This window comes from Rattus norvegicus, chromosome 1 (assembly GCF_036323735.1).
Source record: "Rattus norvegicus strain BN/NHsdMcwi chromosome 1, GRCr8, whole genome shotgun sequence".
Lineage (NCBI taxonomy): Eukaryota > Metazoa > Chordata > Mammalia > Rodentia > Muridae > Rattus > Rattus norvegicus.
In genome coordinates, this window is record NC_086019.1 from 197,208,346 (window position 1) to 197,232,886 (window position 24,541).

A 24,541-nucleotide genomic window follows, 5' to 3' on the forward strand; every position below is an offset into this window, starting at 1 on the left:
CCCACCCCAGACGAGGCTAGCCTTGAATTTCAGCCCCTCTATCTGGGGTTAAGGGCCTGTGTTAACATTTCTGGCAGAGTTTTAAGATATTGTAAGGGGAGTGAGGGTACTAACCTATTAGGAAGTGACAGCTGTGCAGACCAGTCAGAGAGAAGTGAGGATGTATAAAAGAATACCCAGAAAGCCCACGTTCTAAAAAATTATTGGCTATTTATTATGTATTCTAGTAATTCCCACAAAACACTTACAAGCAATATAGTACCAAGGAAAAGAATTCATAGACCATAACTTGTACAATTCAGCCCAAATATAGTTTACCCTGTGAACTTACCTTGTCATGTCTGAAGCTTACCTTTCTTTCTTAGTATTTCTTAGTATTTTTCTGAGGGCATGTCACCTTCTAGGGTGTTCTCTTAGACCCTTTTGGGAAGAAGACTGTTTCCACATTTAAGTTCAACCATAGTTGAACCGGTTTTAAACCGAGAAAAGGTTGAAGTCGGGGTGGAAACAGTTGTTTGTTTTTGCTTTTTCATTATTACAGGAGCTGCTGGTTATTCCTACCAAGTGTCTGACACACTGTTACTTTGCCTTTTCCTCATGTTCCTCCAAAAGCTAGGTAATGAGGAGCAGCAAGAGAAACTGCTCAGAGAGTGGCTGGACTGCTGTGTGACTGAAGGGGGCGTTCTAGTGGCCATGCAGAAAAGCTCTCGGCGGAGAAACCACCCCTTGGTTACACAAATGGTAGAAAAATGGCTTGACCGCTACAGACAGATCCGGCCGTGTACATCCCTGTCTGATGGAGAGGAAGACGAGGATGATGAGGATGAATGAAACAAACATCTAAGGAGAAAAAAAGACCAAGGCATCAGGTCTGAGATGGCCCCAAAGTTAGTGTGGTATCTTAAGCCGAATATGCAGCATGGAGCGAGCCATACCCTGCCGGATCTGCTCCCAAGTTATCTTTCTGTTCCGCACTCACTAGAGAGAACTGAGTGAATCTGCATGAGGAGATGGAGAACTTTGGTTGAACTACAGTTTGTAAAAAAAGGAAAAAAAAAAAACCCTAATTTTATTGCAGAACTTTTTTCTTTCCAATTGTAAATCTGTCTATGAATGTAAACGCATGTGGTTGTTTAAGAAGTTGTGTACTAGGAAAAGTGCACCAGCATCTTCATGTTACCAAGACCATTTTCCCAGCATGGGCACTCACAAAAAGCACATAGCAGACAAACCATTGAGATATTCTCATTAGCACCTGACATCCTGCTCCCACCGTACAAGACCCATATCCCACTGTTTCAGAGATTTGGAAACTTTGTACAAATTATCCACGGCAAGATAAAAATAAACACGCCTTTATTTTATTAATAATTTAGTTCCTGTTGTGCCCAATAAAATAAAATAAAAAAAAATCAAACCCTTAGGAACAAACTGCAAGAAAAACTAGCAAGTGTTTGGAGTGAACTTATCATAAACATTGTCTGTTGTGTTTGAAGACGGTTTTAGTTTCTGTTTTCAAGTTTTCTGATTTGCCCCTTTCATTATTTAGATATTTATTTGTTTGGAAGAGTGCCCTGTAAAGAGGGTTCTTACTCAACTCTGGGCAGGTGCATTTGTGCACTTATGCCCTGAATGGATAGATAGAAAGGGAGCAGCTCACTTGTCACTGGGTGAGTTATGTGACAGTCACTTGTGACTCAACCTGTTCTGTTCCCAGGTGGCCATGCAGACAGTCTTCAGATTCTTCCTGTCTTTGTCACCTCTGCTCTAAGCAGATCCTGTATTAAGGGCATACCTTTGCTTAGGCTGATTGGGAATACAGTTCAGTACAGAATAAAGACTTTTAAAATGCAGTAAGGTGGTCAATGCATTGTATGATCAGTTTCTGTGTAGTCTGAGAACTTTTGCATGTTGGTTAGTTGTAGCCATTAAAGTTAAAACCATACTTTTAGAAAAACATTTATGGAGAGTGTTAATTGACCACTTCAGGCATATATTAGTACTGGGTAAACATCTCTGACCTCCTCAGGCACAACACGAAGTGTCCTGATAAGCACTTAGACTGATGTGGCAAGCAGTTGCAAAGTAGCAAATACACACATTTCCTCTTTTCCTCCCCTTTACTGAAAAGGCTGTGAAAACTTTTAAATCTTGTTTTTCTGATGAGATGGTATTGAAGTGTATACAACTTTTAAGTTTGCTGGAATACTAAAAAGAAAAAAATACCTATGAGCTGTTATGTCTTTAGTTCTCTCTCTCTTGTGAACACTCAGTAAAAAGGTGTTCTCAGGATGAAAGGTCATTTATGCTGCATGCTAAAACCAGAAAGTAATTTTCACAGTAAGGTGACTCCATATGAATTGTGGTAACAATACTGGTAAATGTTACTGTTCCAGTAGTTCCTACAAATTGACTATTTTGTTTTCATTTTGATCAGTGAGTAATCACCAAGTCAAAGGTTGCCTGCCGCTCTAAGTCCTTAGCATGCATAGCGTCTAGAATAGGTGATCTCCATGTGTAGTTGATTTTTTGGGAGGCAGATCCAGTTAAGCAGTTAAGCCTTCCTCCCAGATAAGCCACAGAGCTGAAAGGAAAAACTGGTCTGGGTACATCTATGTTGTACCCAAACCTTGTGGTACAGAGTCAGGCTCAGGACTGAACCTTGTTCTGCATATTGTAGTTTCTTGAGTATCCTTTCCCCAGTTCCCTCTGTATTTATTTATTTATTTATTTATTTATGACCAGTGACCCTGACCACATATAATTTGATAGGTACCCATTCTTCCCCGTGGGAAAGAATTAAAGAAGACTCCATTTCTTGGAATGGGGCTTTCGTTAGTCTCTATAGCAGACTGCTGGCTGTGAAAAGGCCAACACTTTTGGGAAGTCAATGCTATGCTCTTGAACTAAACCAACAGCCATAATTATTGTCCCAAGAACGTGTAAAGCCGTCCTTTGTCAAAGATTATACATGGCTGCGTGGCAAGTGTAGGTATCTTTAAATGGACTGGACAGTAATACTTTTATAACTACGTGGACTTTATGGTTCTTTTTCTAGGGTGAAACCAGTACTTTGTTTTTATTCTGATGTTGTTCTTTGGAGTCAGTTTATATAATCATTTCTAAAGGACTGTTTAAGCAACCGCAATCTAATTAAACAAAACCTAGGCACACCATGGATTCAAATCTGACTTTGTTTTTGACTGTTAGGTTTACTGTTAGGATTACTATGCTAGATATAGAAAATGTTAAGTAAAATACTGCCATGTAGATGGTTTGGGCCTCTCTTTTACAGTCACTGACAAGATCTGTGATTGTGAAGGTAGCAGTCTCCATGTGAGCTCATTTTATAGAGCAGTTAAGGTGGCGCACCCTCCTGAAAAGAAGGCAGCCAGGCAGGCTTACACTGTAAAGTTTACACTTCATTCTCTCTTGAACCTTGGAATTGTGAGATTTAAAAGCATTGGATGCTGCTTCAGAAGGTAAGTTTCAGTCTGTGGTTACTTTGTAAATATTAGCTTAGGTTATGCCCCCACCTCCCCCAAACAAAAAGAGCATCCTACTACATTTGGGCACATTAAAATCAAAATTCTGAAATAAACCAGTTTTGTTTCTGGAATTGACTTTACCTTAAAGCACTGTCTCATCTTCAGGATAGCCTGCCTAATTTGGACTTCTGTGAGGTCAGACAATGTCACCACAAGAGTTGGAAACTGGCTGACTGACAGTGTGATGACATCTCAAGGGCTAGCTTTTACATAGGTGAGATGTACTTAAATGTCAGGACTTAAAAGAAATTTTAATTACTTTTTATTGAAAACTGCACTGAATGCTAAATGTTCACCTTTACAATAAACAAATACAGTAACGGTAACTCACACTAAAACAAAACATACTTCTGATAGCCATTATTTTCTGTTTGGGACAGTTTAAAGTTTTTCTTTTGTCACAAAAACAGGAATGTACCTATACAAAGGCTCAAAATAGGCCATCTTTAAAAACAAAAAGGCAATGATTCACAAAAGACTATGAATAGAACATGTAACTAGCTGATACAAATCTAATAGGATTTGTTAAAATCAGTCACATCTAATAGCACATCTGAAGTGTTCTTGTATAAAATATCACGTGAAGAAAAGAATTTATCAATGTCTAAAAAAGTGGGTTTGTTCATAGACAATCTGACAAGTTACCATAAAAAGTGTTTCCTGAGACATAAGGAAATGCAACATTATTCTTCTTGAACCCTTCTCGTCCAAGACTTTCCACTCAATAAAATAGCTGAGGATCTGAAACTGAGAAAATATATTTGAGTACAAACAGCTTGTGAAACTTAATACTTTTTTCTTTTGTTCTTTTCCTTTTTTTGTTTTTTTTTTTTGTTTGTTTGTTGTTTTTGTTTTGTGTCATCAGAGGGTTTTACTGAACTCACAACCGACTTTGCTGCTCAGATGTGAAACCTTCTGTACAGGAGCTTTTACCTCTTCAATCCTGTGCGCGGAGATGTCTACACCAGCAAACAATGTCCTCCCCATCTTGTCTTATTTTTAATCTTCCTATCAGCAAAGGAGGCACCAGCCCCTGAAGACCAAAGGGACTAGCCTTGATGGGGATTTCCTCTCAATTTTTTTATTGATATTCGGAGCTCTTGATGCAACATTCTACAACAAGCTGCGCAGGACCTGCTGTGCCCAGGGGATTGATTGATAAAGGAAAAGCTCTATTCTTTGTGATTTGATGCACAGATGAAAAACTTAACACACAATAACAGAAGTTGGTCGTTAATAATCACGTCCTAGTCTTTCCACACTTCTGGAAGCAGATACCATCTTGTTTTCTAGCTTTTGTAGCTTTCACACTGCAGTATCAGTGATGTCCAGGATCAGTTTAAAAGACCATCAAATTCATCCGTTTTCTACTGTCTCTTGGTCCCAAGTTTATCTGAATGATTACCTTCACGTATTCTCTGCTATTGCTCGTTGGGGTGCTCTCGATTGTCCCCGTGTTTTGTGGGCTGGTTTGGGGAGGGAGCTTGGGAAGGGTGTGCCACAGTGGGGAGGTTGTGAGTCACAGGGATGCCTCCAGGGATGATCCCTTCCATAGCTGGAGGAAGCCCTCCTGGAGCCACACCTACAATGCCTGGTGGATACCTATGGAACACACAAGAAACAAGGCCTTAAGTTCAGGCTACATTTGCCAAATCCTTGTCCTCCCCACACTTTGTTAACCTTAACCCCCATAGCATACTGTACCAGTTAAACTCTAGGTTACCATTGGGAAATAAGTCAGATAAGGTGACTTTGTGATGTCCCTGCTTATTTCGCTAAAAGCGGCTATTAAGCTTTCTTCCTTCCTACATTTTCATGTTCAAATCTTAATATCTAATATACTAGGAAATGGAAATTTGGGAAAAATGGGAGAATGGGGTACTCATTCCCCAGAACTGAGGAATGAACTTGTGGTTCATTAGTCACTTAAGTCACTCCTGTGACAGCTGAATGACAGCTGAATTAATTCACTAGGGAGACAGTGGCCCTCTAGGTTGGTCCAGTGCCTTTCTCTGTATGTAGAGACATTCATTAGGCACATGAACTGCCTGTAGACCATATGGCTCTTAGACACATGTGACTCAACATATTAACTCTCAGTTAGCAAGGAAAACATCTCACACTGAAAGCCGACCTGTCCCTAACACCTCTCTCAGCACTGTTCATTTAATGGAGTCTTCCAAGCTCTGATCCCTTGCAACCCATGGAATATTCTAGAGGGCCAGAGAGATGAGTTGATGGAAGAGTGGGGCTCTTAAGGGTGGGCACTAACTGAATGAACTGATTGTGATGTAGGTCTGTGACATACTGTGAAGTATGTCTGAGGGCAGAGGAGATAGGATTGGCCCTGGCCAGGTGGCTCACCAGAAGTCAAGGTGACTTACTATTCAAGGAAGGGGGTTATGTGAGTTTCCATGACTTTGAGGCTAACTTGGCCTAGAGTGGGACTATGTCATTTAAAAAAAAAAAAACTCTCAAAAAACAAAGGTGAGAATGGGTGGGATATAAGCCACATGACCCAGAAGCAAATACATAGCTTCTTCAGAGCTTTCACATATAAACTAAACCCAATCTCATCCTTCCAATGTGTTCAAGGACCAGGACTAAAGTAACGTGATAATGTCCTGTCACACTTTTAGTTGTCATGACAGCATTACAGTACATTAGTAAAGGATGATATGCCCCCCCCTCCAGGTGTTGCTAAGTATGCAGAGAGCCACAGGATACCTTTTTCAAGGTGGCTTCTTCCTCCTCTATAAGCAGTAAAATTCAGTAATTTCCCTAGAAGCCTGCAATAATGGAGGTCGATCATGACAACCCCCACAAATGATAGTACTGCTTCCTTTTAAGTATTTGTTTTGTACAGAAGGGTCAAACCAGAAAATGCTGATCTCATTATTTAAAAGGAGGCAAAGTCTGTAGTGGGAGTTTGTTCTACCTGGCGCAGAACCTGGAACTTGAGGTGACTACTATGAAGCCCTTCTTGTCTGCATCTTCTTGTCTTGCTGGGCTGGTCATGGGGCTATATATGCACATATAAGGGAAGTGCACAAGTTTGAAGCTAGCTTGGGCATATACTGTCTCAAAAACCAAACCAACCCGAACAATTCCTGACTCTTAACACCTTGGAAAAAGTGATTTACCCCGGGGATTTTAGGCACTGAAAATAGAATACAAAAGACGTCAAAAATGGCTGGTTTTCATTTAAGGGCCAAGGTTTTATCAACTACTCAGGTGTGGGCTTTTCTAGCATCCTTGCCTGAGGTCATGCTGTCAGCCTAGATAACATGAGTTCTTCTCACCTGTATGTGGCACCATTGAGCTCAGGATGAATTGCTTGCTGGTCAATGACTGACCAAGGAGTTGAAGTAACAAAGAATTCTTTGTTGACACAGTTTCGTAAGCTTTCTGGGATGCGACCTAGAGTAAGAGGGTTGTAATTAATCATATGCATTTATTCTTTAAGAGTGCTTAATGTGTGTGTACCATGGCACATGCCAGGTAGACAGAGGACACCTCCTCTATGTAGGTTCTTTTTTTTTTTTTTTTTTGGTTCTTTTTTTCGGAGCTGGGGACCGAACCCAGGGCCTTGCGCTTCCTAGGTAAGCGCTCTACCACTGAGCTAAATCCCCAGCCCCCTCTATGTAGGTTCTTGTGACTGAACTTAGGTTGGGAAGCAGTTTCCTTTAGCAGCTTGAGCCAAATGTTTTATTTTTAAGGTCACAGAACTTTCCTATTATACACAGTGGCCTCAGCCTATACCACTGAGAAAGTGGTCTTCTCGCCTGTCGTCAGCTACCCTGTAATTGGAGTATAGGATTCTCCTTGAAATTTAGTTAAGAGTTCATATAAAAGCCAACAAAATGTAAAAAGCAACATGTGTTGGGTGTGGGGCTCACCTGTGATTGCTCGGCGGATCTCCGTGGCAGCTGCTTCCCTCATCTCTAGTGATGCTTGTTCGCTGTACCAGGCTGTGTGTGGTGTGCAGATGAGATTTGGAGCATCCTTCAATGGGCCCTGAGCAAAGCTGGGTGAATGGAAAGTATTCAGTAAAAATGGGATAAGTTTAATACAATTACTACTGATATGGGAGGCCTTGAGGCCATGTGAGACAGTAGCTGTGTGTGTTAGCAGAGAGCAGGGAAGCCCTGTATCAGATTTCATTAGGGTTGGGTATCAGGGAACAAGTGACCACAACTATAGGAAACAGCTATGCCAGAGAGAAAAAAAAAAGTCAGTGAAGAGATCCCTTCCAGCCAGAATGAATACTCCAGGGTCTACAGATCAAAAAGACACCAACATCTTGCTTTTTTGCCTTTGCCCTATCTAATGTTCTTTGGGGATCTTTTCACACTGATGCAGATTCCCTAGAACAAAACAGTGACTCTGCTAAGCATTTGCAGAATTTCCTACCCAGAAACTTGTGCAAGAAGGTTCTTCAAATTCAAGGTTCTTCAAATTCTAAGTGTCAGCTGAGATGTGGAATTAGTGGCGTGCCCCACCCCCCCACTCCCCAGGTTCCCAGTAGGAAGCTAGAAGTATACCCAGCCACACACATACCTGAAGGGCTCAGACTCATGCACATCCAGAGCAGCGCCTCGTATCCTGCCCTCTTTGAGGGCCTGAGCTAAGGCTTTCTCATCCACCAGGCCACCTCGGGCTGCATTCACAAGGAATGCTCCTTGCCTCATCTGCAGAAGGAAAGAGAAGCTGGCTATATCTCATCATAGTAGCAGGAGGAATCGCTGGAACAGACGTTTACAAGACAAAGTCGCAAGCTAGGAGCTCTGTGGGTCTGGGGTTTCTCCACCATAGGTAGCAGTTCAAGGAAAGAGGTTGGGAAAGTTGATCATAAAAGTAGGCCAGGAACATTTTTCCTTCTTGACAGACAGAGCCACAAGGTACAGAAGATTGGAGCTATGTTAGTCAAGTCACTTGCTTGTCTGCCTGAATGGACGGATGGAAGGCAGCTGGGCCCAACTCCTATTACTGATTTGTCCCAGGGACACTTCCCTGCAATCTCCTGTGCCCATGGCAAGTGTGGTTCAACTGCAGTGGATGCTAAGGCTGCACACATATGCTCTCAAATTACCTGCTTGATGGTGAAGTCATTGATGAGGTGGTGGTTGTGTTCATTCAGATTGCAGTGCAAGGAGACACAGTCGCTCTGATATAACAAGTCCTGCAGGGTGTAGACCCTTTGCACGCCCAGAGACCGCTCTATCCCATCCTGTAAGTAGGGGTCATAAAATATGACGCTGAATCCAAAGGCCTTGGCTCGAACAGCAACTGCCTGCCCAGTGCGACCTGTGCAGAGATAGAATATCCAGGTGAGTAAGGCTTTACCCCATGACAGTGTGCTGTCTGCTTTACCCCATGACTGACCAGAGATTATCATCTTTGCTGGGAAGGGCTAAGTTACCATGCCAAAGCAGAACGTGTCTCCTCAGACTAATTATGTTACATGACTGTGGGTCTGGGCTTGTAAGTGCAGGTACTCAGAGGCCAGAGGAGGGTATCTGTGCTGGCTAGTCTTATGTCAGCTTGACACAAGGTAGAGTTAAATGAAGGGAGGGAGCCTAAATTGAGAAAAATGCCTGCCCAGAGCTGGCTTACAGAGTTGTAAACTGCCTCATATGGATGCTGGGAACCAAACTTGGACCCTCTGAGGGACCAGAGCACACTTAGCTAACAAGCCACCTCCAGCCCCAAAGGATTCTTTTAAATAATTTATCATGGACACCTTCAAACCAATATCCGTTTAGAATGTAATAGATGTTGCATGTCCTTTCCTCCGGTCCAGACATCGCCAACATGCTTCCCTGTCCTGTTCTCTCATTTTTACTTGGCAGGTTTAACTGTCACTGTCATTCCTTGTTTCTACCCTGACCTGTTGGATTTGCTTCTCAGTTGGTCAAATGGTCAAAGCACCATTGCCTCTGAAGCTTGACAGATTCTGAAGTACAGTTCTAGCATAGAATCTAGGATACCCCAAGTCATAACAGATGTCAGCAGTGGGCCACAAAAGCCCTCTGAATTCCACAGTGGCCATCCTTTGCTCAAATCCAGTTCCCCCTTGACGGCACTTCTTGTTTTACCTCAAAAAGGGTGGTTTGACTGGATTTCAACTAGGCCGATTACAAAGTACACCTTATGTAAAACCCTACTCAACAGAGGCCTTTGATTTTAGCACTCTGGAAGCACAGGCAGGCGGATCTCTGTGAGTTCAAGGCCAGACTGGTCTACAGAGTGAGTTCCAAGACAGTCAGAGCTACATAGGGAGAGACGTATCTCAAGAGACAACAGAAACATACAGTAACTATAAAACCGCCCATCAACAAGCCCCCTCCCAAAAAAAAAAAAAAAAAACCAAGACTATTCAAATATGTGGGCAGGTTAGTGTTGATGGCTCAGTGGGTAAAGTCCTGGCTGCCAGGTCTGACAATGAACCCACACGGCAGAAGGGGAACCAACTCTGCTTATTCTCCAAGTGCGTGCTGTAGCAGGTGTACATCCACATACAGACCCACATTTTGTTTTTGAAACGGAGTTCAATTAGAAAGGAAGATGCATATTTCTCAGCAGTCAGTGGCTGGCAGTCTGGTTGGTAGCCACCCCCCCCCCCGCCCCCATGAAGGACTAATAAGGTCACTCTGACAGAGAGGGACAGCTGCAATGTCAACGTCACCTCCCTTTGAAGACACAGCTCATCAGGAGCTGAACTAGCCACACTACAGTGCATGGCAAAGGAGCAAGCAAGACTGGACAGTGGAGGGTGGCAGGAAGTGTGGAGAGACAGGGACTCAGTGGCATCCTTGAAACATGGCATTGAGGACCCCACCATGAGTTCCATGCCTTAGGGGACAACAATGCCTTCTAACTGGGTACTCAGGGACTGTGGCCTGAGGCCCTTGTAGATCCAGTACCCGAGGAGGTGGCAGGAACCTAGGTGACCAAAATAGATCTAAACATCCTGTAATGACAATGCCACTCTGAGTGGAGGTGTGTCTCCGCGGCTCACACACAGGTTTTCACTGCCCTCTGCCTCCATCCAGAGAGCTTCTGTCTAAAGCACTGTCAAAATCACAGTCCCTGTAGGTAAAACCCTCGGGCACAGGCCATGTTAAGACAAAAGCCCTTTATTTGGCAGCACGCACATAATGGAATTGTAGACCCTGGGTAAAGGTGACATGATAAGAAGTGTTCTAGTTTTTAAGAAAACACATTCTTTAAAAAAAAATGCCATAATGGTATCTTAAACCTGTGTGCCAAATTAAAAACAAAATCAAATCCCGACAGGCAAAAACCTAGGCATTTTCTATAAATATGGCAGGCAGCCTGAGAGACCTCTGCGGGTTCACTCGAGGTCCTCCTGTTGCTTTTCAAGCAGAGCTAAGAGGATGCGTTTGGTCCCCAGCAGGCTCGCTGCCGCTCTAATGGGGAGCCAGCAAATAGCCTTCTTCCTGTCTGTCCACTACAGTTCTGGGGGTCATGGAGAGTCAGATCTGTGCAGAGAGCCAGAGGGACTGCAGCAGCCATGAATGTAGGGGAGCAAGCAAAGGAGCTTAGGAAAGCTGAAAGACAACACTCATGTGATGGGGACCTAGACAGAGGAGAGCTTCCCACCAGTTGGCTAGCTGCTCAGAGCTGCCCACAGGCACTACAGCCTCACCAGAGACCATCCTGAGCCACAAGAAGGGCTTCCAAAACTGGATGACCACTTTAGAGTCACAGGAAGCACCTGAGGATACCAGCAGAGGGTGCTGCAGTGTTTACCCATGGTACCTGTACTTCTGAAGCCCTGTGAAAACTCATAGAGCCATCCCCCAGCATCTGATCGCTTGAACTCAGGTCCTGACTGCTCTAGAGGCCAGGGAGTCCCGCCCTGGAGAAAGATGAGTAATCCTGGAGTCATCCAGCAAGTGGTCCCTCTTTTCAAGCTACCTCTCAGAAGCTGCAGCCCTCAGCTGACTCTGAGTTAAAGGTGATGCAAATTGGAAATGTTTTCTGGAGGTTAGGATTGAACTATTTCATGCTGCCCTTAAGTCTCAAGAGGTAGCAACCAAAAAAAAAAAAAAAAAAATGAAGAAGAAGAAGAAGAAGAAGAAGAAGAAGAAGAAGAAGAAGAAGAAGAAGAAGAAGGAGGAGGAGGAGGAGGAGGAGGAGGAGGAGGAGGAAGGAGGAAGGAGGAAGGAGGAAGGAGGAAGGAGGAAGGAAGGAAAGAAGAAGAAGAAGAAGAAGAAGAAGAAGAAGAAGAAGAAGAAGAAGAAGAAGAAGAAGAAGAAGAAGAAGAAGAAGAAAAGGGGTTGGGGATTTAGCTCAGTGGTAGAGCGCTTGCCTAGCAAGCGCAAGGCCCTGGGTTCGGTCCCCAGCTCCGAAAAAAAAAAAAGAGGTAGCAACCATGTATATCTCCTGCTGCCATCTCTAGTTACAGACCCAGAAAGGGAGGCAGTGAAGCCAAATAATTCTCTGCTTGTTACAGAGTAGGTGAGTGAGTGGCGGCATCCAGCTAGGGGGCCTGTTCCAGCCCATGTGTGGATAACTGTAGCAGCACTTGTCTGCTTTCCATCACTGCTCAAACTTTCCTTGGTCCTCCCTACGGCACTCGCTGATAATGTCAGGGCCTCTGCTCAACTATCTCCATGGCAACAACCAGGTCCAGAAAGATCGTGCCTTGTCCCATTCTCACAAGAGATTTTCAAGACCATGGCCTGGCCTTACCCTCAGGCTTGAATTTTTAAGTGGCTTCATATTACCGTTGCAGGGTACCATCTGCGTTCAGCAGCCTTCAGGACCCATGGGCCCAGGTTGCTATTCAAGAACACAGCCAACCCATTACCCTCTGCCCCAGGGAGATTTACCAAACACGCCCCTTTCCAGTGATAGCAGAGGGTGCACTCCTGCTGTGTCCCTGACCAGCAACATAGAAACACTCTTATAGAACGGGCTCAGATCTCATCTCTCAGCAAGTTGACGCTTTACCTCCCCACACACCAAACCCATCTCAAGGGGCACGTACCAAAGCCAATGAGGCCCAGTGTTTCCCCTCGGATCCGAGCAGCTCCTGAGGCGACCTCACGGATCTGTTCCACGCTTTGTACCCGCGTGCCTTCTCGTAGGGCCTGGTACAGCCATGTGTTCCGCCGATACAGATTGAGGATATGGCAGACTGTCGAATCTGCTGTCTCCTCCACTGCAGCAGATGGGATGTTGCACACGGCGATTCCTGAAAGGGGAATGGCCAGGCATAAAGGCGAGCGAAGACCCAGGATCCCTAAGCACCCTGGTCAGAAAGGGACGAGAACCACTCCAGTGTCGAGGGCTGGGTCAAATGTTCAGCAGGCTCTCTGTTTCTCACGCTCAGCAGTCCTCACCACTGCACCGAAATCCTACATGGTCTTTAGTCTTGGCTCACCATCAGACCAACTCCCCCTTTTCCATCCCTGGTATGAGGCCCAAAGGAGCTCTGGAGCAAGCAGAAGCCAGTGGGTTCTTCCACCTCAGCTCTACCCTGGCAGGACTCAAAACAGTGGGGGGGGGTTGGGGAGAGAGAGAAGAAGCCCAGACCTTTTCCAGAGCTGTGATGCTCACAGAAGACTCCTTGAACCTTATGCACTGTAATGCAAACACCAGCAGACCTCACTAATCACTGTCTGCAAACACCAGCTCAAGCCAAGCGCTGCAATACACATTTCTAACGGTAACTCTGAAGGCCAAAGGCAGGAGGATCTTGATTTTAAAGTTACCCATATCCCTGAAGCTTACGGTTTGTCTGACCCTGGTAGAAAACAGGAGGCCACCTGGGGAACTACCTAATGAGCCTTACACCTCCGGGCACCTGAGGTGGATCTCCCAGTCCTCAGTAACTAAGTACCCAGGAGGTATCTGAACATCGTCTTCCCTCATTCTGAGGAGATGGGTAGTTTTTCCCCGTCACTCTTCAGGGCAAGGCCTAGGTGTCTCATGGACAGCCTAGTAAACAGGAGAAAGCCGAGGTCCTGATGAGAATGTGGAACCCTAAGCATGTTCACATTGACCTGCACCTGCCAGACAAGTAGCTTTCTAAGCGGTGGCACAGGCATTGGCTGTCCCGCTGCTCAGGAAAAATGGCTTCCACCTGACCTACAGGTGGCATCTAGGCAGCAAGGTGCAGCTACCTTCAAGGTGGCCTTGGGTTCCGTTAGCTTTAAGACTGGGGACTGGAACTGAAACCATAGACACGAAGGGGACGAACGAACAGTCCCCTAACACTCCTTAGCAGCTGTGGCACGTCTCATCCCGCTACCATGGCTGCCCTGGGTCCGTGGCTTGGTGAGTGACTCCCTCAGGAGAACAGACAGCTCAGAGTGAGGCAAGGCATCATGAGCAGGTAGGTTATCCTGGCTGCAGAGGACGTCTCCGGACCACAGGCATTTGCTAAGGGACCTTGGTGATGGCCGCTATTGCTCTTAAGAGGTGAGGGGTGGCAATCCTGCGTTAGCGGAGGGGTCCCATGCATTTGGAATAACTGCGCACAGATCTCAGGCATGGTCAAGCAATGCTGTTATTAGACTGGAAGGGCAGAAGCGCACGCAAGAGCCTTGGGTGCTAAGGACAATCTTCAGTCCTCTGAAGGAAAAGCCTAGTGGAAGGTAAGTCAGACTGTGCGGTGAACTCAGCTGTGACTCGGTGCTGTCCTCAGCTGACCGATGACAACCAGTGCCAACGGGTCCCTCTGTGATAAAGGCATGGTGAAAGTGGGACATACAGAGGGAGAACAAGGAAGGATGTCTGCTCAACCCAACCTACAAGGCGCTCATGTAGCTTCTTGGCTCCAGTACTCATGTGGAGAGGTGGGACCTACACCTAGAAGCAAGTGTAGTTATAAATGGGCATTAATAAGGAGTTGTTTGTTGGTTATTTGAGGTAGATCTGTAAGCATGTTTTCCCTCCGGGTTACCTTCAAGTGCCTATTCCTGTATGGTTCTAATGTCCACAGAGAAAGGCCATGGTTACATGAGGTTATATAGGAGCCACCATTAAATAGCTCCAAATAGCTAGCTAGCTTTTTGAGGACTGAGTGAGGGTGTTCCTCTACCTGTGTTATGTAGGCTCTCTGCAGTACCGGGGCCAGGAGTGGATTTCTGAGCTTGTCTTGTCCTTAGTGCTGGCCCACAGATGATGGGCTGCACATATGCTTACAGGAGGCTCCAAGCAGGCACAGGGGAATTATTTACTAGGTCCATGGTAAAGTACACGGCTTCCAGAAACCCTTTCCAGAAACTGCATACCCGCCGCTCCTTGCCTTACTACTTCAAAGGGTCTGCTTGCTGACTGATACACTCTATTGGAGGGAAGTTCATTTGGCTTCTCTAGCTACCCTCCTGAGTAGCTGTCTTCTGAGCATCCACTCCAGTCCCAGTGGACCAGCACAGTGACAGCATTAACATTCACATTTCCTGTCTATACTGAGACTCTTCCCAGCGGGAGAAGAAAAGAGGGGCTGACCACGGCAGGGTCTGTGTGAGAGGGGTGATGGGTTAGAGAACCATGTCTCCCACCACTGTCCCAGCTCAGCTCTACTCCTAACAAGATACCTGCTTTTAAACACAAGCATACTTGCTTGTACCACAGAAATGACACCTTTTCTCCTTTCTGTTTTGGGAGATGGGGACCCATTGCGTAGCTAAGGCTAGCTTTCGACTTGCTCTGCAGACCAGGCTGGCCTCAAACTCAGATCTGCCTGCCTCTGCCTCCCCCATGCTGGGGATTAAAGCTGTGTGCTCCACGCTGGGGAGCTGCTGTTATTAAACTCATGTCTGTGGCCTCGCATAACACCAAAGGGGAACTCAGAGAAGCTTTAACTGGAAATGAACGTGGCTGGCTGGGGACAGAGGAAGCCACCATTCCCTGGGACTTTGGTGGAAAGTCTGGAACTGAATCCAGCTGCTCTTCCTTTACCTGCAATGCCTCCTGTCTTTCCTGGCGAGGCTGTTCCACCAATGTGCTGTAGACACGGGCTGGTGCTGCCATGGGACAGCTTTCTTTGCCCTGTTCATACCTTGGGGTTCAGGTACATAAAGACGGCTTCCCTAAATGTAGACACTGAAAACTAGAACAAGGCCCCCGCCTCTCTCAATGCTGTGGGCTGACTGTGTCTGAAGTTGTGTCAAGGCTGCCTCAGTCACCAGCATGGCAGGAATATCCCTGTGCTATGGACAGAGCGGTCAGGTCTGGTGGAGAGATGACTGTGTGAGGCATTACAGACCACCCGGCTTTCCTGTGCGAGGGGTGACAGGAGCCCTTGGGTGAGGCGGGCAGGTAGCAGGCCCAGGTGTGTGCTGTGGATGACCAGGCTGCTGTGGCCGCCATCACGGCTTGGGTTTCCAGCTATTCTGAGGCATTTCTTATGAGCCTCATGAATAAGGAAGGGATGGCACACTTCAGGTACAGATCAAATACTGGGCCTCTGAGGCCACTCCAAATGTGTCCCTAAGCCCAGGCTCAGTGTCTTGGGCCTCTGCCGACAGTATACACCAAGCCTCTCGGAGGTGAACAGCGAGTCCGCTGTGCCATCCAGGTACTCCTCCTTCCTGTTTGGCTTTCTGCCTGTCATTCTGTTTCTGGGAAGCCCTCTATGAGCGCCAGGTGGTGGTCTGCTTGTTTTGGTGTGTTGACTGCGCCTCTTGGGGAAGCCCTCACTAGTCTACTGCTTATCTTGTCAATACCTTCCAGCCCCTAAGCCTTCTGGGAGCGCTAAGGCAGGGGTGAAGCTACAGTTGCAGGGGAAAGACTCCCTCAGGAATCAACCTCCAGGACAACAGCCCTAAATTCTGCCTTCTGCTCATTCTGACCACTGAGCATGGCACCCAAGCCTAACTCTCTGACTTACCGAGTTCGCCAGCAGCCTTGATGTCCACATTGTCGTAGCCACTACCGATTCGAACAATCACTCTCAGGGCCTTGAACTTCTCCAGGTCTTCCCGGGTGAGAGTGATGGTGTGGTACATCATGGCGCCCACAGCCTCATTCAATACCTGTGCCATGGACATGAGTCACAGGTCAGAGTCTCTGGGTACCCAGAGATTTTGTTAGCAGAATTATAGGATGGGACATGGCTAAGGTGGGCTGTAACCCACCTTCTCATGGATTTCCTGAGTGGACTGTGCATCACAGAAGGCCACAGTGGCCAGGTCCTTCAGGATGGGCATTTCCACAGTGCAGTCTCTGCCATCCAGCAGTGCCACTAGGGGGCGGGGGTGCAGGGGGCCGTTCATGATCTGGGGGCGGATACCTGTAAGGAGAGAGGAAAAGTGGGGTGAGCACATTGTGCAAAGGGGCTCGAGGGGACACTCTGATCATCTCAGCGGCCAATGCCAAGGTAAGCAGAGAGTACACAAGCCTGGTGGAGTCAGCTGTGATGTCTAAGGCAGGATAGGACACAGCCTTACCAGCTAACAAGGGTAGTGCTCCTAGATCACAAGTTTAATGGCTGTAGGTTAGGTGCGAGGCTGTGGCAGGAACTCACCTTACTCTAAGACTGGGGACAGACAGACAGACAGACAGACAGAGACACAGACGCACAAACCAATGATGGATAGGATAACATTTGTGTAGCTCACTTCCATAAAGTGTCCCATAAAGTAAAACTCTGGGTTGGTGAGATGGCTTAGCAGGTAAAGTACTTGCCACCAAGCCTGATGACTTCAGTTTGACCCCCCACAGTACACAAGGAGAACGGACTCTAAGTTGTCTTATGATTTTCAGATGTGAATGAACACACATTAATAACCAAGGCCCCACATAAAAATAAAAAGGTGGCAGCATGGAGCTAAGTGTAGTCTAATACCTCCAAGTTAAACCCAAGGCTCCAAGACTGAGGTCACACAACAGGGTCATTCACTCTCATAAGGCACAGGCCTGCTACCATGACTCCTCATGTGTACTGGGTCTCCAAACAAAAACCAGGCCAGCATAGAGTCAAACAGAGGAAGCCTGCAGAGGTGTCTTTGTTCTGAAAGAACTTTCCAGAGAACTCCTAGGGCAAGCAGGCAGCCCTAGCCTATCACCCGTGAAGTGAGACAGGCAGGGCCATTCTGGAAATGGGATAGGGGCGGTCCTAGTCCGCACTCCCTGTGGTACTCAAGTGCATGCTATCTCTGTTGAATTCTCAGCATGCGGCTTCTGTGGTCCTCCAGGATGCAGCTCAACCACGCACCTTTCCCTTCAACTGCCTATGCAGCAGACTGGGGTTACCCACAGCACAGTAGGACCTGATCAACATCACTACACCTGTGGGATCACCTGCCCCGGGGTGGGGGTTGGCTGTTGGCTCTTCCCAGCTTGACTGGAGCCCTCACAGCCTCCTGCTCTCTAGACCCAGCTTTGGGGACACTTCACCAGCTGTTTCCTTGTCAAGGAGATAAGTGTGATGGACTAAAATTGAAACAGGACGGTCTTCAGATATCCACATAAAGTCACGCAGCAGCCCAAGTGCCACATCATGTATGGTGAGATTTGTGGCCAGGGATGCTGCCTCCCTCCTCTCTTGCAGAGGCTCCAAGCTGGGCTGCCTTCCTTCCTCCTAGTCTTTTCATCCTCTCTGAGACTGCCCAAGGTATGGGAGAATGTGGCTGTCCCTCAAATCCTATAGGCTGCTTCTAGGGGCCACATAGCCTTTAAGTGACCATTAAGGTACCCAAAGCAGGAGCCTTTCGCAAAAGCGAGCTCACCTCTTTGCTAAGAGGCATTTTCCTGACTCTTGACTGACGTGGAGGGCCCAGCTCACTGTGGGCTGCACCACCACTTGGGCTGGAGAGCCTGGATACAGGCTTAGCCAACTACGGAGCGAGCCTGTGCGCAGCATTCCCTCGTGGCTTTTGCTTCAGCTCCTGTCCTGCTTTGGCTCAGCAATGGACTGTGATGGCAGTTTTGTAAGCTGGAATAAACCCTTTCCTCCCCAAGTTGTTCTTGGTCATGTGTTTTGTCACAGCAATAGAAACACCAAGACAACTTAACTGGATCCTCTTGTACCTCACAGGCTAGCCCATACTCCTGGTACTCTTACCACCAATCACTGCATGGCTGGTGACATTCTACATCATACCTGCAGTCTCAGGACAGACTGGGGCATAGAGTGGAGAGAATATTTTTGCCTTGGTCTTAGAAGAACAGGCTGGGGGTGAAAGGGAATCATGGACCATCGCAGACTGAATGGCAGTCAGATCCTGATGTTGAGGCATTCCCTGTGTGCACCCCGCTACCTACCTAAGAATCTCTGATCCATAAGTACAGTAGGGGGCCCAAGTGGTCCCAAGTGCTAACATCTTTTCACTCCATGTCCTCACTGGTCCATGGTTCTTAGAACTGACAGGTTCGCTGTATGAGAAAACGAAAGCTCTCAATGCTCCCTCTCTCCTTAGTAGGTCAAAGGCAGATGCTGGAGATCGCTACTGTGCCCAGGTCACAGAGGGGCCAGTGAGGTGGCTGTGATCTCATAGAGCTCTACATGTAGTCATCCTGTCAATCAGCTATGGAGGACCACCTGCCAAGCAGAGGAGCACGCAAGCTGAGGACAAGATTGTGACATCAGCCCTGCCTTCTTTTACTAAGGGCCAAACTCCGAGACATGGGTGGAGGGGGTTGGCAGCACCAGAACAGACAGGTAAGAATTCTTGCCCTACCTGACTGTCTGTGAGAAGCTTGACTTTAAAGGGGCTAACAGGCTGGTTCACCGCACCAAGTCAAAAGGTTCGGTGCAGATTTAGTAGTAATTTACCCCACCCTGCCAAGGACAAGGTGTCCACAAGAGCCAGGGACAAGCCGGGGATCTAGAGCCATCCAGTGCATCTGGAGTGGCTGAGAGCAACCAAGATGTCCATCTGCAATATCAGAGCATGTATCTGTTACCCGGGTAACAAACTCCAGGTTGCCTAGCGATCGTTTCCCTTCCTCACTTGGTCCTTTTTCTCTGGTGAATCCCACCCTTTGTTCTTTCTCTAGGCTGAGTTGGGTCCATGGTACACCTAGTTAAGGCTTGAGGTATGAATCTCAAGGGAGAATCCGCTAATAGCAGGGCAGGGGGTGGGGCAGAAACCTATTGGTTGAGGAAGGGCGCTAAACAGGAGTGGCAAGGGTAGGCGGGCGACAGGAGACACCTGGCACAAGGTGTGAAGAGTAGAACTGGGAACGTGTGCCCTGCAAAGACAGAGGCAGAGTCCCAAACACAGGCAGCTCCCAGCAGACACCTTATCTCTTTCAACAATTCTGACAATACAGCAGGTACACCTCACTGTAAACTACATTAGCATGATACACACATGGGCCCTCAGAGGTGGGGATCCGTCCTCGGGTTGGCCGCTGGCCCGGAGCCATGGCTCACTTCTTCAACAGCTGGGGAATTTGGGGGAAGGAAGCCAAAGGCACAGCACTTAATGAGAATTCCTTCCAAAATGGAGTTTAGGCTCCTAGTTATGAGACGCTGCTCAAGGCTTTTCCACATATCTAGCCCCTAAGACTGACAAGGACGCGGCAATGCTGCCATTCTTCCCAGCCTTCCACACTGGGGAGACACCTGACGACAAGGTGTTCTGTGACTATCCGAAATGCTGATGTGTCCCTCTGCCTTCCCCAAAGACTTGCTCTGTCCAGCAACAATTAGGCTTGTCACAGGAACTTGGTCAGTGCCCTGCTGCCAACGGCCTACCCAGCATTACACACGGGGCAGAGCTCAGCCAGTCCCCCTGGTGTCAATTACTAGCTGGCTCCAGGATTGCCTCTATACGTGGTACTGTGGTGCTGCAGTTATGGCCAGGCTGCTTCTGGTCCCTGGGTGTAATACTGCTTAGAGCTGAAGCTGTTCCTAGTAGTGTTAAGTTAGAAAAAGCCAAGACATTCACATTTGTGCTGGACACCTAAAGCCAGGTTCAAGGTTCCAAGACCAAGACCCAAGTGACTTCCAGAGAGATGCTGGGAGCTATCTGACCACCTAGTCTACCTGTCACCATAGACAGAAAGAAAAAAAGAAAAGAAAAAGCATTGTATATCTCTATGACACCACATATCCGGAAACAAATGATCTCACCTGACATACAGAGCTACAAGCAGATGAACTCCTTTAAACTAATGGAATGTTATGGATACATTATAGTCTAACCTACAGTTACATTACATGACACGCAGATGACCCTTGGTGCTTGAAGGACAGGAAGGCCTATAGCTATCTCTTGGCTTGGGATCCCATGGCTGCCATGCTTCCTAAAGTATTAGCAGGAAGAGAGTGTGGTGATCCTGTCCCACAACCCTGCCCTGTATCTAATCTATGTATCAATCTATCTATGTATCTATTTTGGAGGCACACTTACTATTTTCTTGAATAATACATGTGTAAAGTTGAACAAGGAAAATGTCTAAACTGTGGTCTGAATTGGTTTCTGTTGCTTGCAGATTAAGAACCTAATGGCAGGGGATGGAGGGATGGGACTCGGCAGCTAAGAGTATATTGTTTTTGCAGAGGCTCTGGGCTCCCTTCCCTGCCCCCACAGGGTGGCTGACAACCATCTGGAACTCAACCCTTCTAGGAGCTGTGGCACCCTCTTGTGGCCTCCACTGGTACTGCCTGCACCTGGTGCGTGTGCATACCCACATGCAGGCAAAAACACACACACACACACACACACACACACACACAGAGAGAGAGAGAGAGAGAGAGAGAGAGAGAGAGAGAGAGAGAGAGAGAGAGAAAATAAATTAAGAACCTAGCTGCCTTTGGATTTCAAGGACTGGAACCCTTTACTCCAATGTGAAGTTGGTCCGTGGTGCAGCTGGGATGTGTCCTTGGAGGGAGTAAGAATTTGAGTTGTCGCCAGTGCATGTTATAAAATGTGAGCCTGCTCACCCTGCTTCCCATTACAGATGCTGTCACCTCGCACCCTCCTGGGTACACACTCTCACAATGCTGCTATCTGCCACGGGGACAGAAGATGGCCATGCGCTCTGCTTCCAGATGCCTTGCAGTGGCAGAGCTGGGATCTGGAAGAGTCCGAGACCAGGGAGCTCACGGGTGGCACTCCAGATAGCCTCTCGTGTGCTGGAATTCTCTAGATGGTTTCCATCAGCTGCCCTGACTTTCTGGGTCACGTCAGACTATTTCTAGATTAATCTGTTGTGCAGCAAAACCTAAGGGCTGCACCCAGGAATGGCAGGATCAAGTCAAGGCAGATTGAAAGGAGTTGGTCCCAACAGCCCCTACGGAGATTGCAAGATAAAAATGTACAGCCATAGGCCGCTGTGTTGCCACGGAACATGCAGGGAGATCTAGGAGCCCCTATCACCTGCAGGGTAAACTCCTCATGGGCCTGACTGTCTCTTCCCACTTATCATAAGACAAGCTCCCCCTTGGTATGGCCTTCTTCCTGACTATATGGCCATTTTCCAACATGGCCTGATCCTCCTGGTCAGGCATAACAATACCTTTATTTCTAAAAAGTCAGGTGGAAAACCAGAACAGAATGTTTATGGTGTGTGTGTGTGTGTGTGTGTGTGTGTGTGTGTGTGTGTGTGTGTATGTGTGTGTGTGTGTGTAAAAGATAAAGATACATAATCTATGTATCAGCTATGTATGTATGTATCCATGTATGTATCCATGTATGTATGTATGTATGTATGTATGTATGTATGTATGTATGTATCTATCTATCTATCTATCTATCTATCTATCTATCTATCTATCTATCTCTCTCTTTATCTTTTGTATTGTTTCACAATACAAGCCCAATATTGGGACTTAGGTCAGGTCGGGGACTAGATACTGACATGTGGCTCAACTGTAAAGCATCACACACATGACTACATTGCCCTGCTAACACATTTAAGCACACTGTAGAACTGCAGGATGTATACAACAGCAAAAGGGTTCTGGGAGCAGTAAAGACAACTATGGCAGTTGCAGGAGGCAGGGAACAGCCAATTCAGACAGGCTGTCTTGCTAAGAGTCACCACTTTGCATCACACCATTTCAAAGATCAGAAAACACCCCTGTTACCAGAAACCCCAGCTTTTGTTGGCACTGTTCTCGGCTCACAGGCCTTGTGGAGGCAATGCCTCGGCACCGATGTGCACCACACCACAAGGCCTGTTGAAATCTCCCTGCCGTGCGCTAGTGGCCTTGACCTCTCTTGTAATGAGGAAGGGAGCCTGAAGGTCAATGTTTATCCACCACAGAAACAAGGTGAGCCTGGAATGAAGGAGGGCCATGTGGGGTTACCCCAGGAGAAGCAAGGAGTGACCACAACCCAAATAGGTACCAAATAGGTGCACGGCAGGGCAGTGGCCCACTTAGGATTCCACAATCCCCTCAAACTGTGACAGATACCGAGTGCACAGTAAAATGCGTACCATGAAGAACCACTGGCTGAGAGAGGTCACCATTATTTCTAGGGTGACCTACTAGTTATCAAAATCTAACAGGTGGACCCAGGAAGGGCAAAGGCAAGGTACTCCAGTCCATGGTGGGCCCCAGGAACAGGGAAAGATGGTGAAAGATTAGCCTATGGCTACTGCGAAAACCCTGAGGAGCTTGTCGCTAGGCCTTTCCAGGAGAGATGGAGGCCTTCTTAACTCAGGAGCCTAGAGTGCTCTGAGTGAGACCGGGCTTCAAGCTGCCATCGAGTTCCAGGAGAGAGGGGCAGCCACGAGAATGCCCTAAGCAAGTTAGTCAGTCTGCCTAATGTACCTTGTAGTTTGATGGGTGAAGCTCCCAAGTGGGAATCGTCTAGGCTTCCCCAGTCACCCACCAGGTGCACGGCACCTCGAGTTACTGCCACTGACCCAATGTGTCTGTTTGGGTCTGATGCCTTCCAGAGTGAAAGCAGAGGCCTACACTGGTGGCAAACATTGTTGTGTTTTCAGTTCAGTTAACAGGAGACCGAACTTAGACTGCCCTGTCAACCCAGAGAGACTAATTAGAGATTACCCCAAGAAAAGTAATCTGTTGTTACACACAGGACATCTCTGCAGCTTGTCCGGGGTGCTCACCCAGAGGGAAATGACAGAAAATTTTCCCTTTCCACGGCCACCTCGTCTGGGTGATATGGATACTAAGGTTCTATCACTAGCCACTCGGTAGCGGCTGTGGGCGCTTCAGAATGAAATGTCTCCTAATGACTTCCTTGTCATAAGAAGCCAGTCTGCACGGAGCTGCAGTGGTCCCTGAAGGAACAGTACCGGAAACTGACCACAAATGGCATGTGCCCAGGACATGAGGCTCAGCTGCTGCTTTTGCTAAGATGGGCTGCACGTCCTGTTTCCCTGGTGGCCTGCCTCACCTGAGTGGTCCCTGGGCATTGGGCCTGTGGGTCCAGTGAACTCTAGATGTGAGGATGTATTAGTTCCCCTATGAGTGAGGCTCTGTGAGTGAAGCACTTTGCAGAGTGGCACCCGGGTCCCTGGAGACCCTTCGTCTGCCTTTTGGAAGGAACATGAGCCTACCTCCCAAATCAGCAGACTTCTCCAGGAGGGGAACACTCAACCTCCTCCTGCAACCGTGCTCCGAGATCCTGTCCCAGGTCCTCACATATGAACTTGCACTTGTGCTGCCTTAGCCTCTTCTACATGCGGCCATGGCACCCTGGCTCAGCTGCAGATGAGGTCTCAGGAGACTTGGCCAGAGATGAATCTTAAGGGGGTAGGGTTGAGGGGGAACTTCCTGGTAACTAGCTACCAGAACTGGGTGAGTTTCCTGTTGAAGGCTTAGGATTCTGCAGGAATTCATGCCTGGGCACAAAGTTGACCCTGTTCCTGCCGACTCACTTTGTCTTCTCAAATGCTGTGACCCCTTGAGGTTGAGCTGTGATATCCAGGGTACATTCCTCCAGGGGTGGTGGCTACCCATAGCCTTTAAATCAAGGACTGACTGTTAAGGTCATGGGTTGAATGGGTGGAACCTGCTGGAAAGATCCTAGAGAGCATGCCCCTCCGCTCTGCAGTCATGCTGGGAAGGAAAAGGCCGTAGTGTG

General features: G+C 47.4%; 2 protein-coding genes and 1 long non-coding RNA gene across 23 annotated transcripts in view; 2 read left to right on the forward strand and 1 right to left on the reverse strand.

Moving 5' to 3' along the window:
• The window catches only part of Zranb1 (zinc finger RANBP2-type containing 1), a 56,471-nt gene extending 53,298 nt beyond the window's left edge, over positions 1 to 3,173 (forward strand). For 4 of the 5 annotated variants that reach the window (XM_063281597.1, XM_006230445.5, XM_063281657.1 and 1 more), the window contains one exon: positions 613 to 3,173. In XM_063281597.1, the coding sequence (XP_063137667.1) occupies positions 613 to 831 (219 nt within the window). In that variant the 3' untranslated portion in view covers positions 832 to 3,173. The remainder of the gene's footprint in view (positions 1 to 612) is intronic. The other variant, NM_001427548.1, reaches the window with a different exon arrangement.
• The window catches only part of Ctbp2 (C-terminal binding protein 2), a 140,267-nt gene continuing 115,916 nt past the window's right edge, over positions 191 to 24,541 (reverse strand). For 14 of the 17 annotated variants that reach the window (XM_063275168.1, XM_063275150.1, XM_039092148.2 and 11 more), the window contains 8 exons: positions 16,667 to 16,821; positions 16,420 to 16,564; positions 12,568 to 12,774; positions 8,641 to 8,855; positions 8,109 to 8,239; positions 7,448 to 7,575; positions 6,851 to 6,968; positions 4,614 to 5,150 (listed from right to left, as the gene is read on the reverse strand). In XM_063275168.1, the coding sequence (XP_063131238.1) occupies positions 4,970 to 5,150; positions 6,851 to 6,968; positions 7,448 to 7,575; positions 8,109 to 8,239; positions 8,641 to 8,855; positions 12,568 to 12,774; positions 16,420 to 16,564; positions 16,667 to 16,821 (1,280 nt within the window). In that variant the 3' untranslated portion in view covers positions 4,614 to 4,969. Of the gene's footprint in view, positions 5,151 to 6,850; positions 6,969 to 7,447; positions 7,576 to 8,108; positions 8,240 to 8,640; positions 8,856 to 12,567; positions 12,775 to 16,419; positions 16,565 to 16,666; positions 16,822 to 18,794; positions 18,939 to 24,541 lie in introns of those variants that run through there. The other 3 variants (XM_039092172.2, XM_063275206.1, NM_053335.2) reach the window with 3 other exon arrangements.
• Positions 19,040 to 22,931, forward strand: LOC134483950 (uncharacterized). The gene is made up of 2 exons (XR_010061155.1): positions 19,040 to 19,191; positions 21,441 to 22,931. It is a non-coding gene; the product is annotated as an uncharacterized LOC134483950 (long non-coding RNA).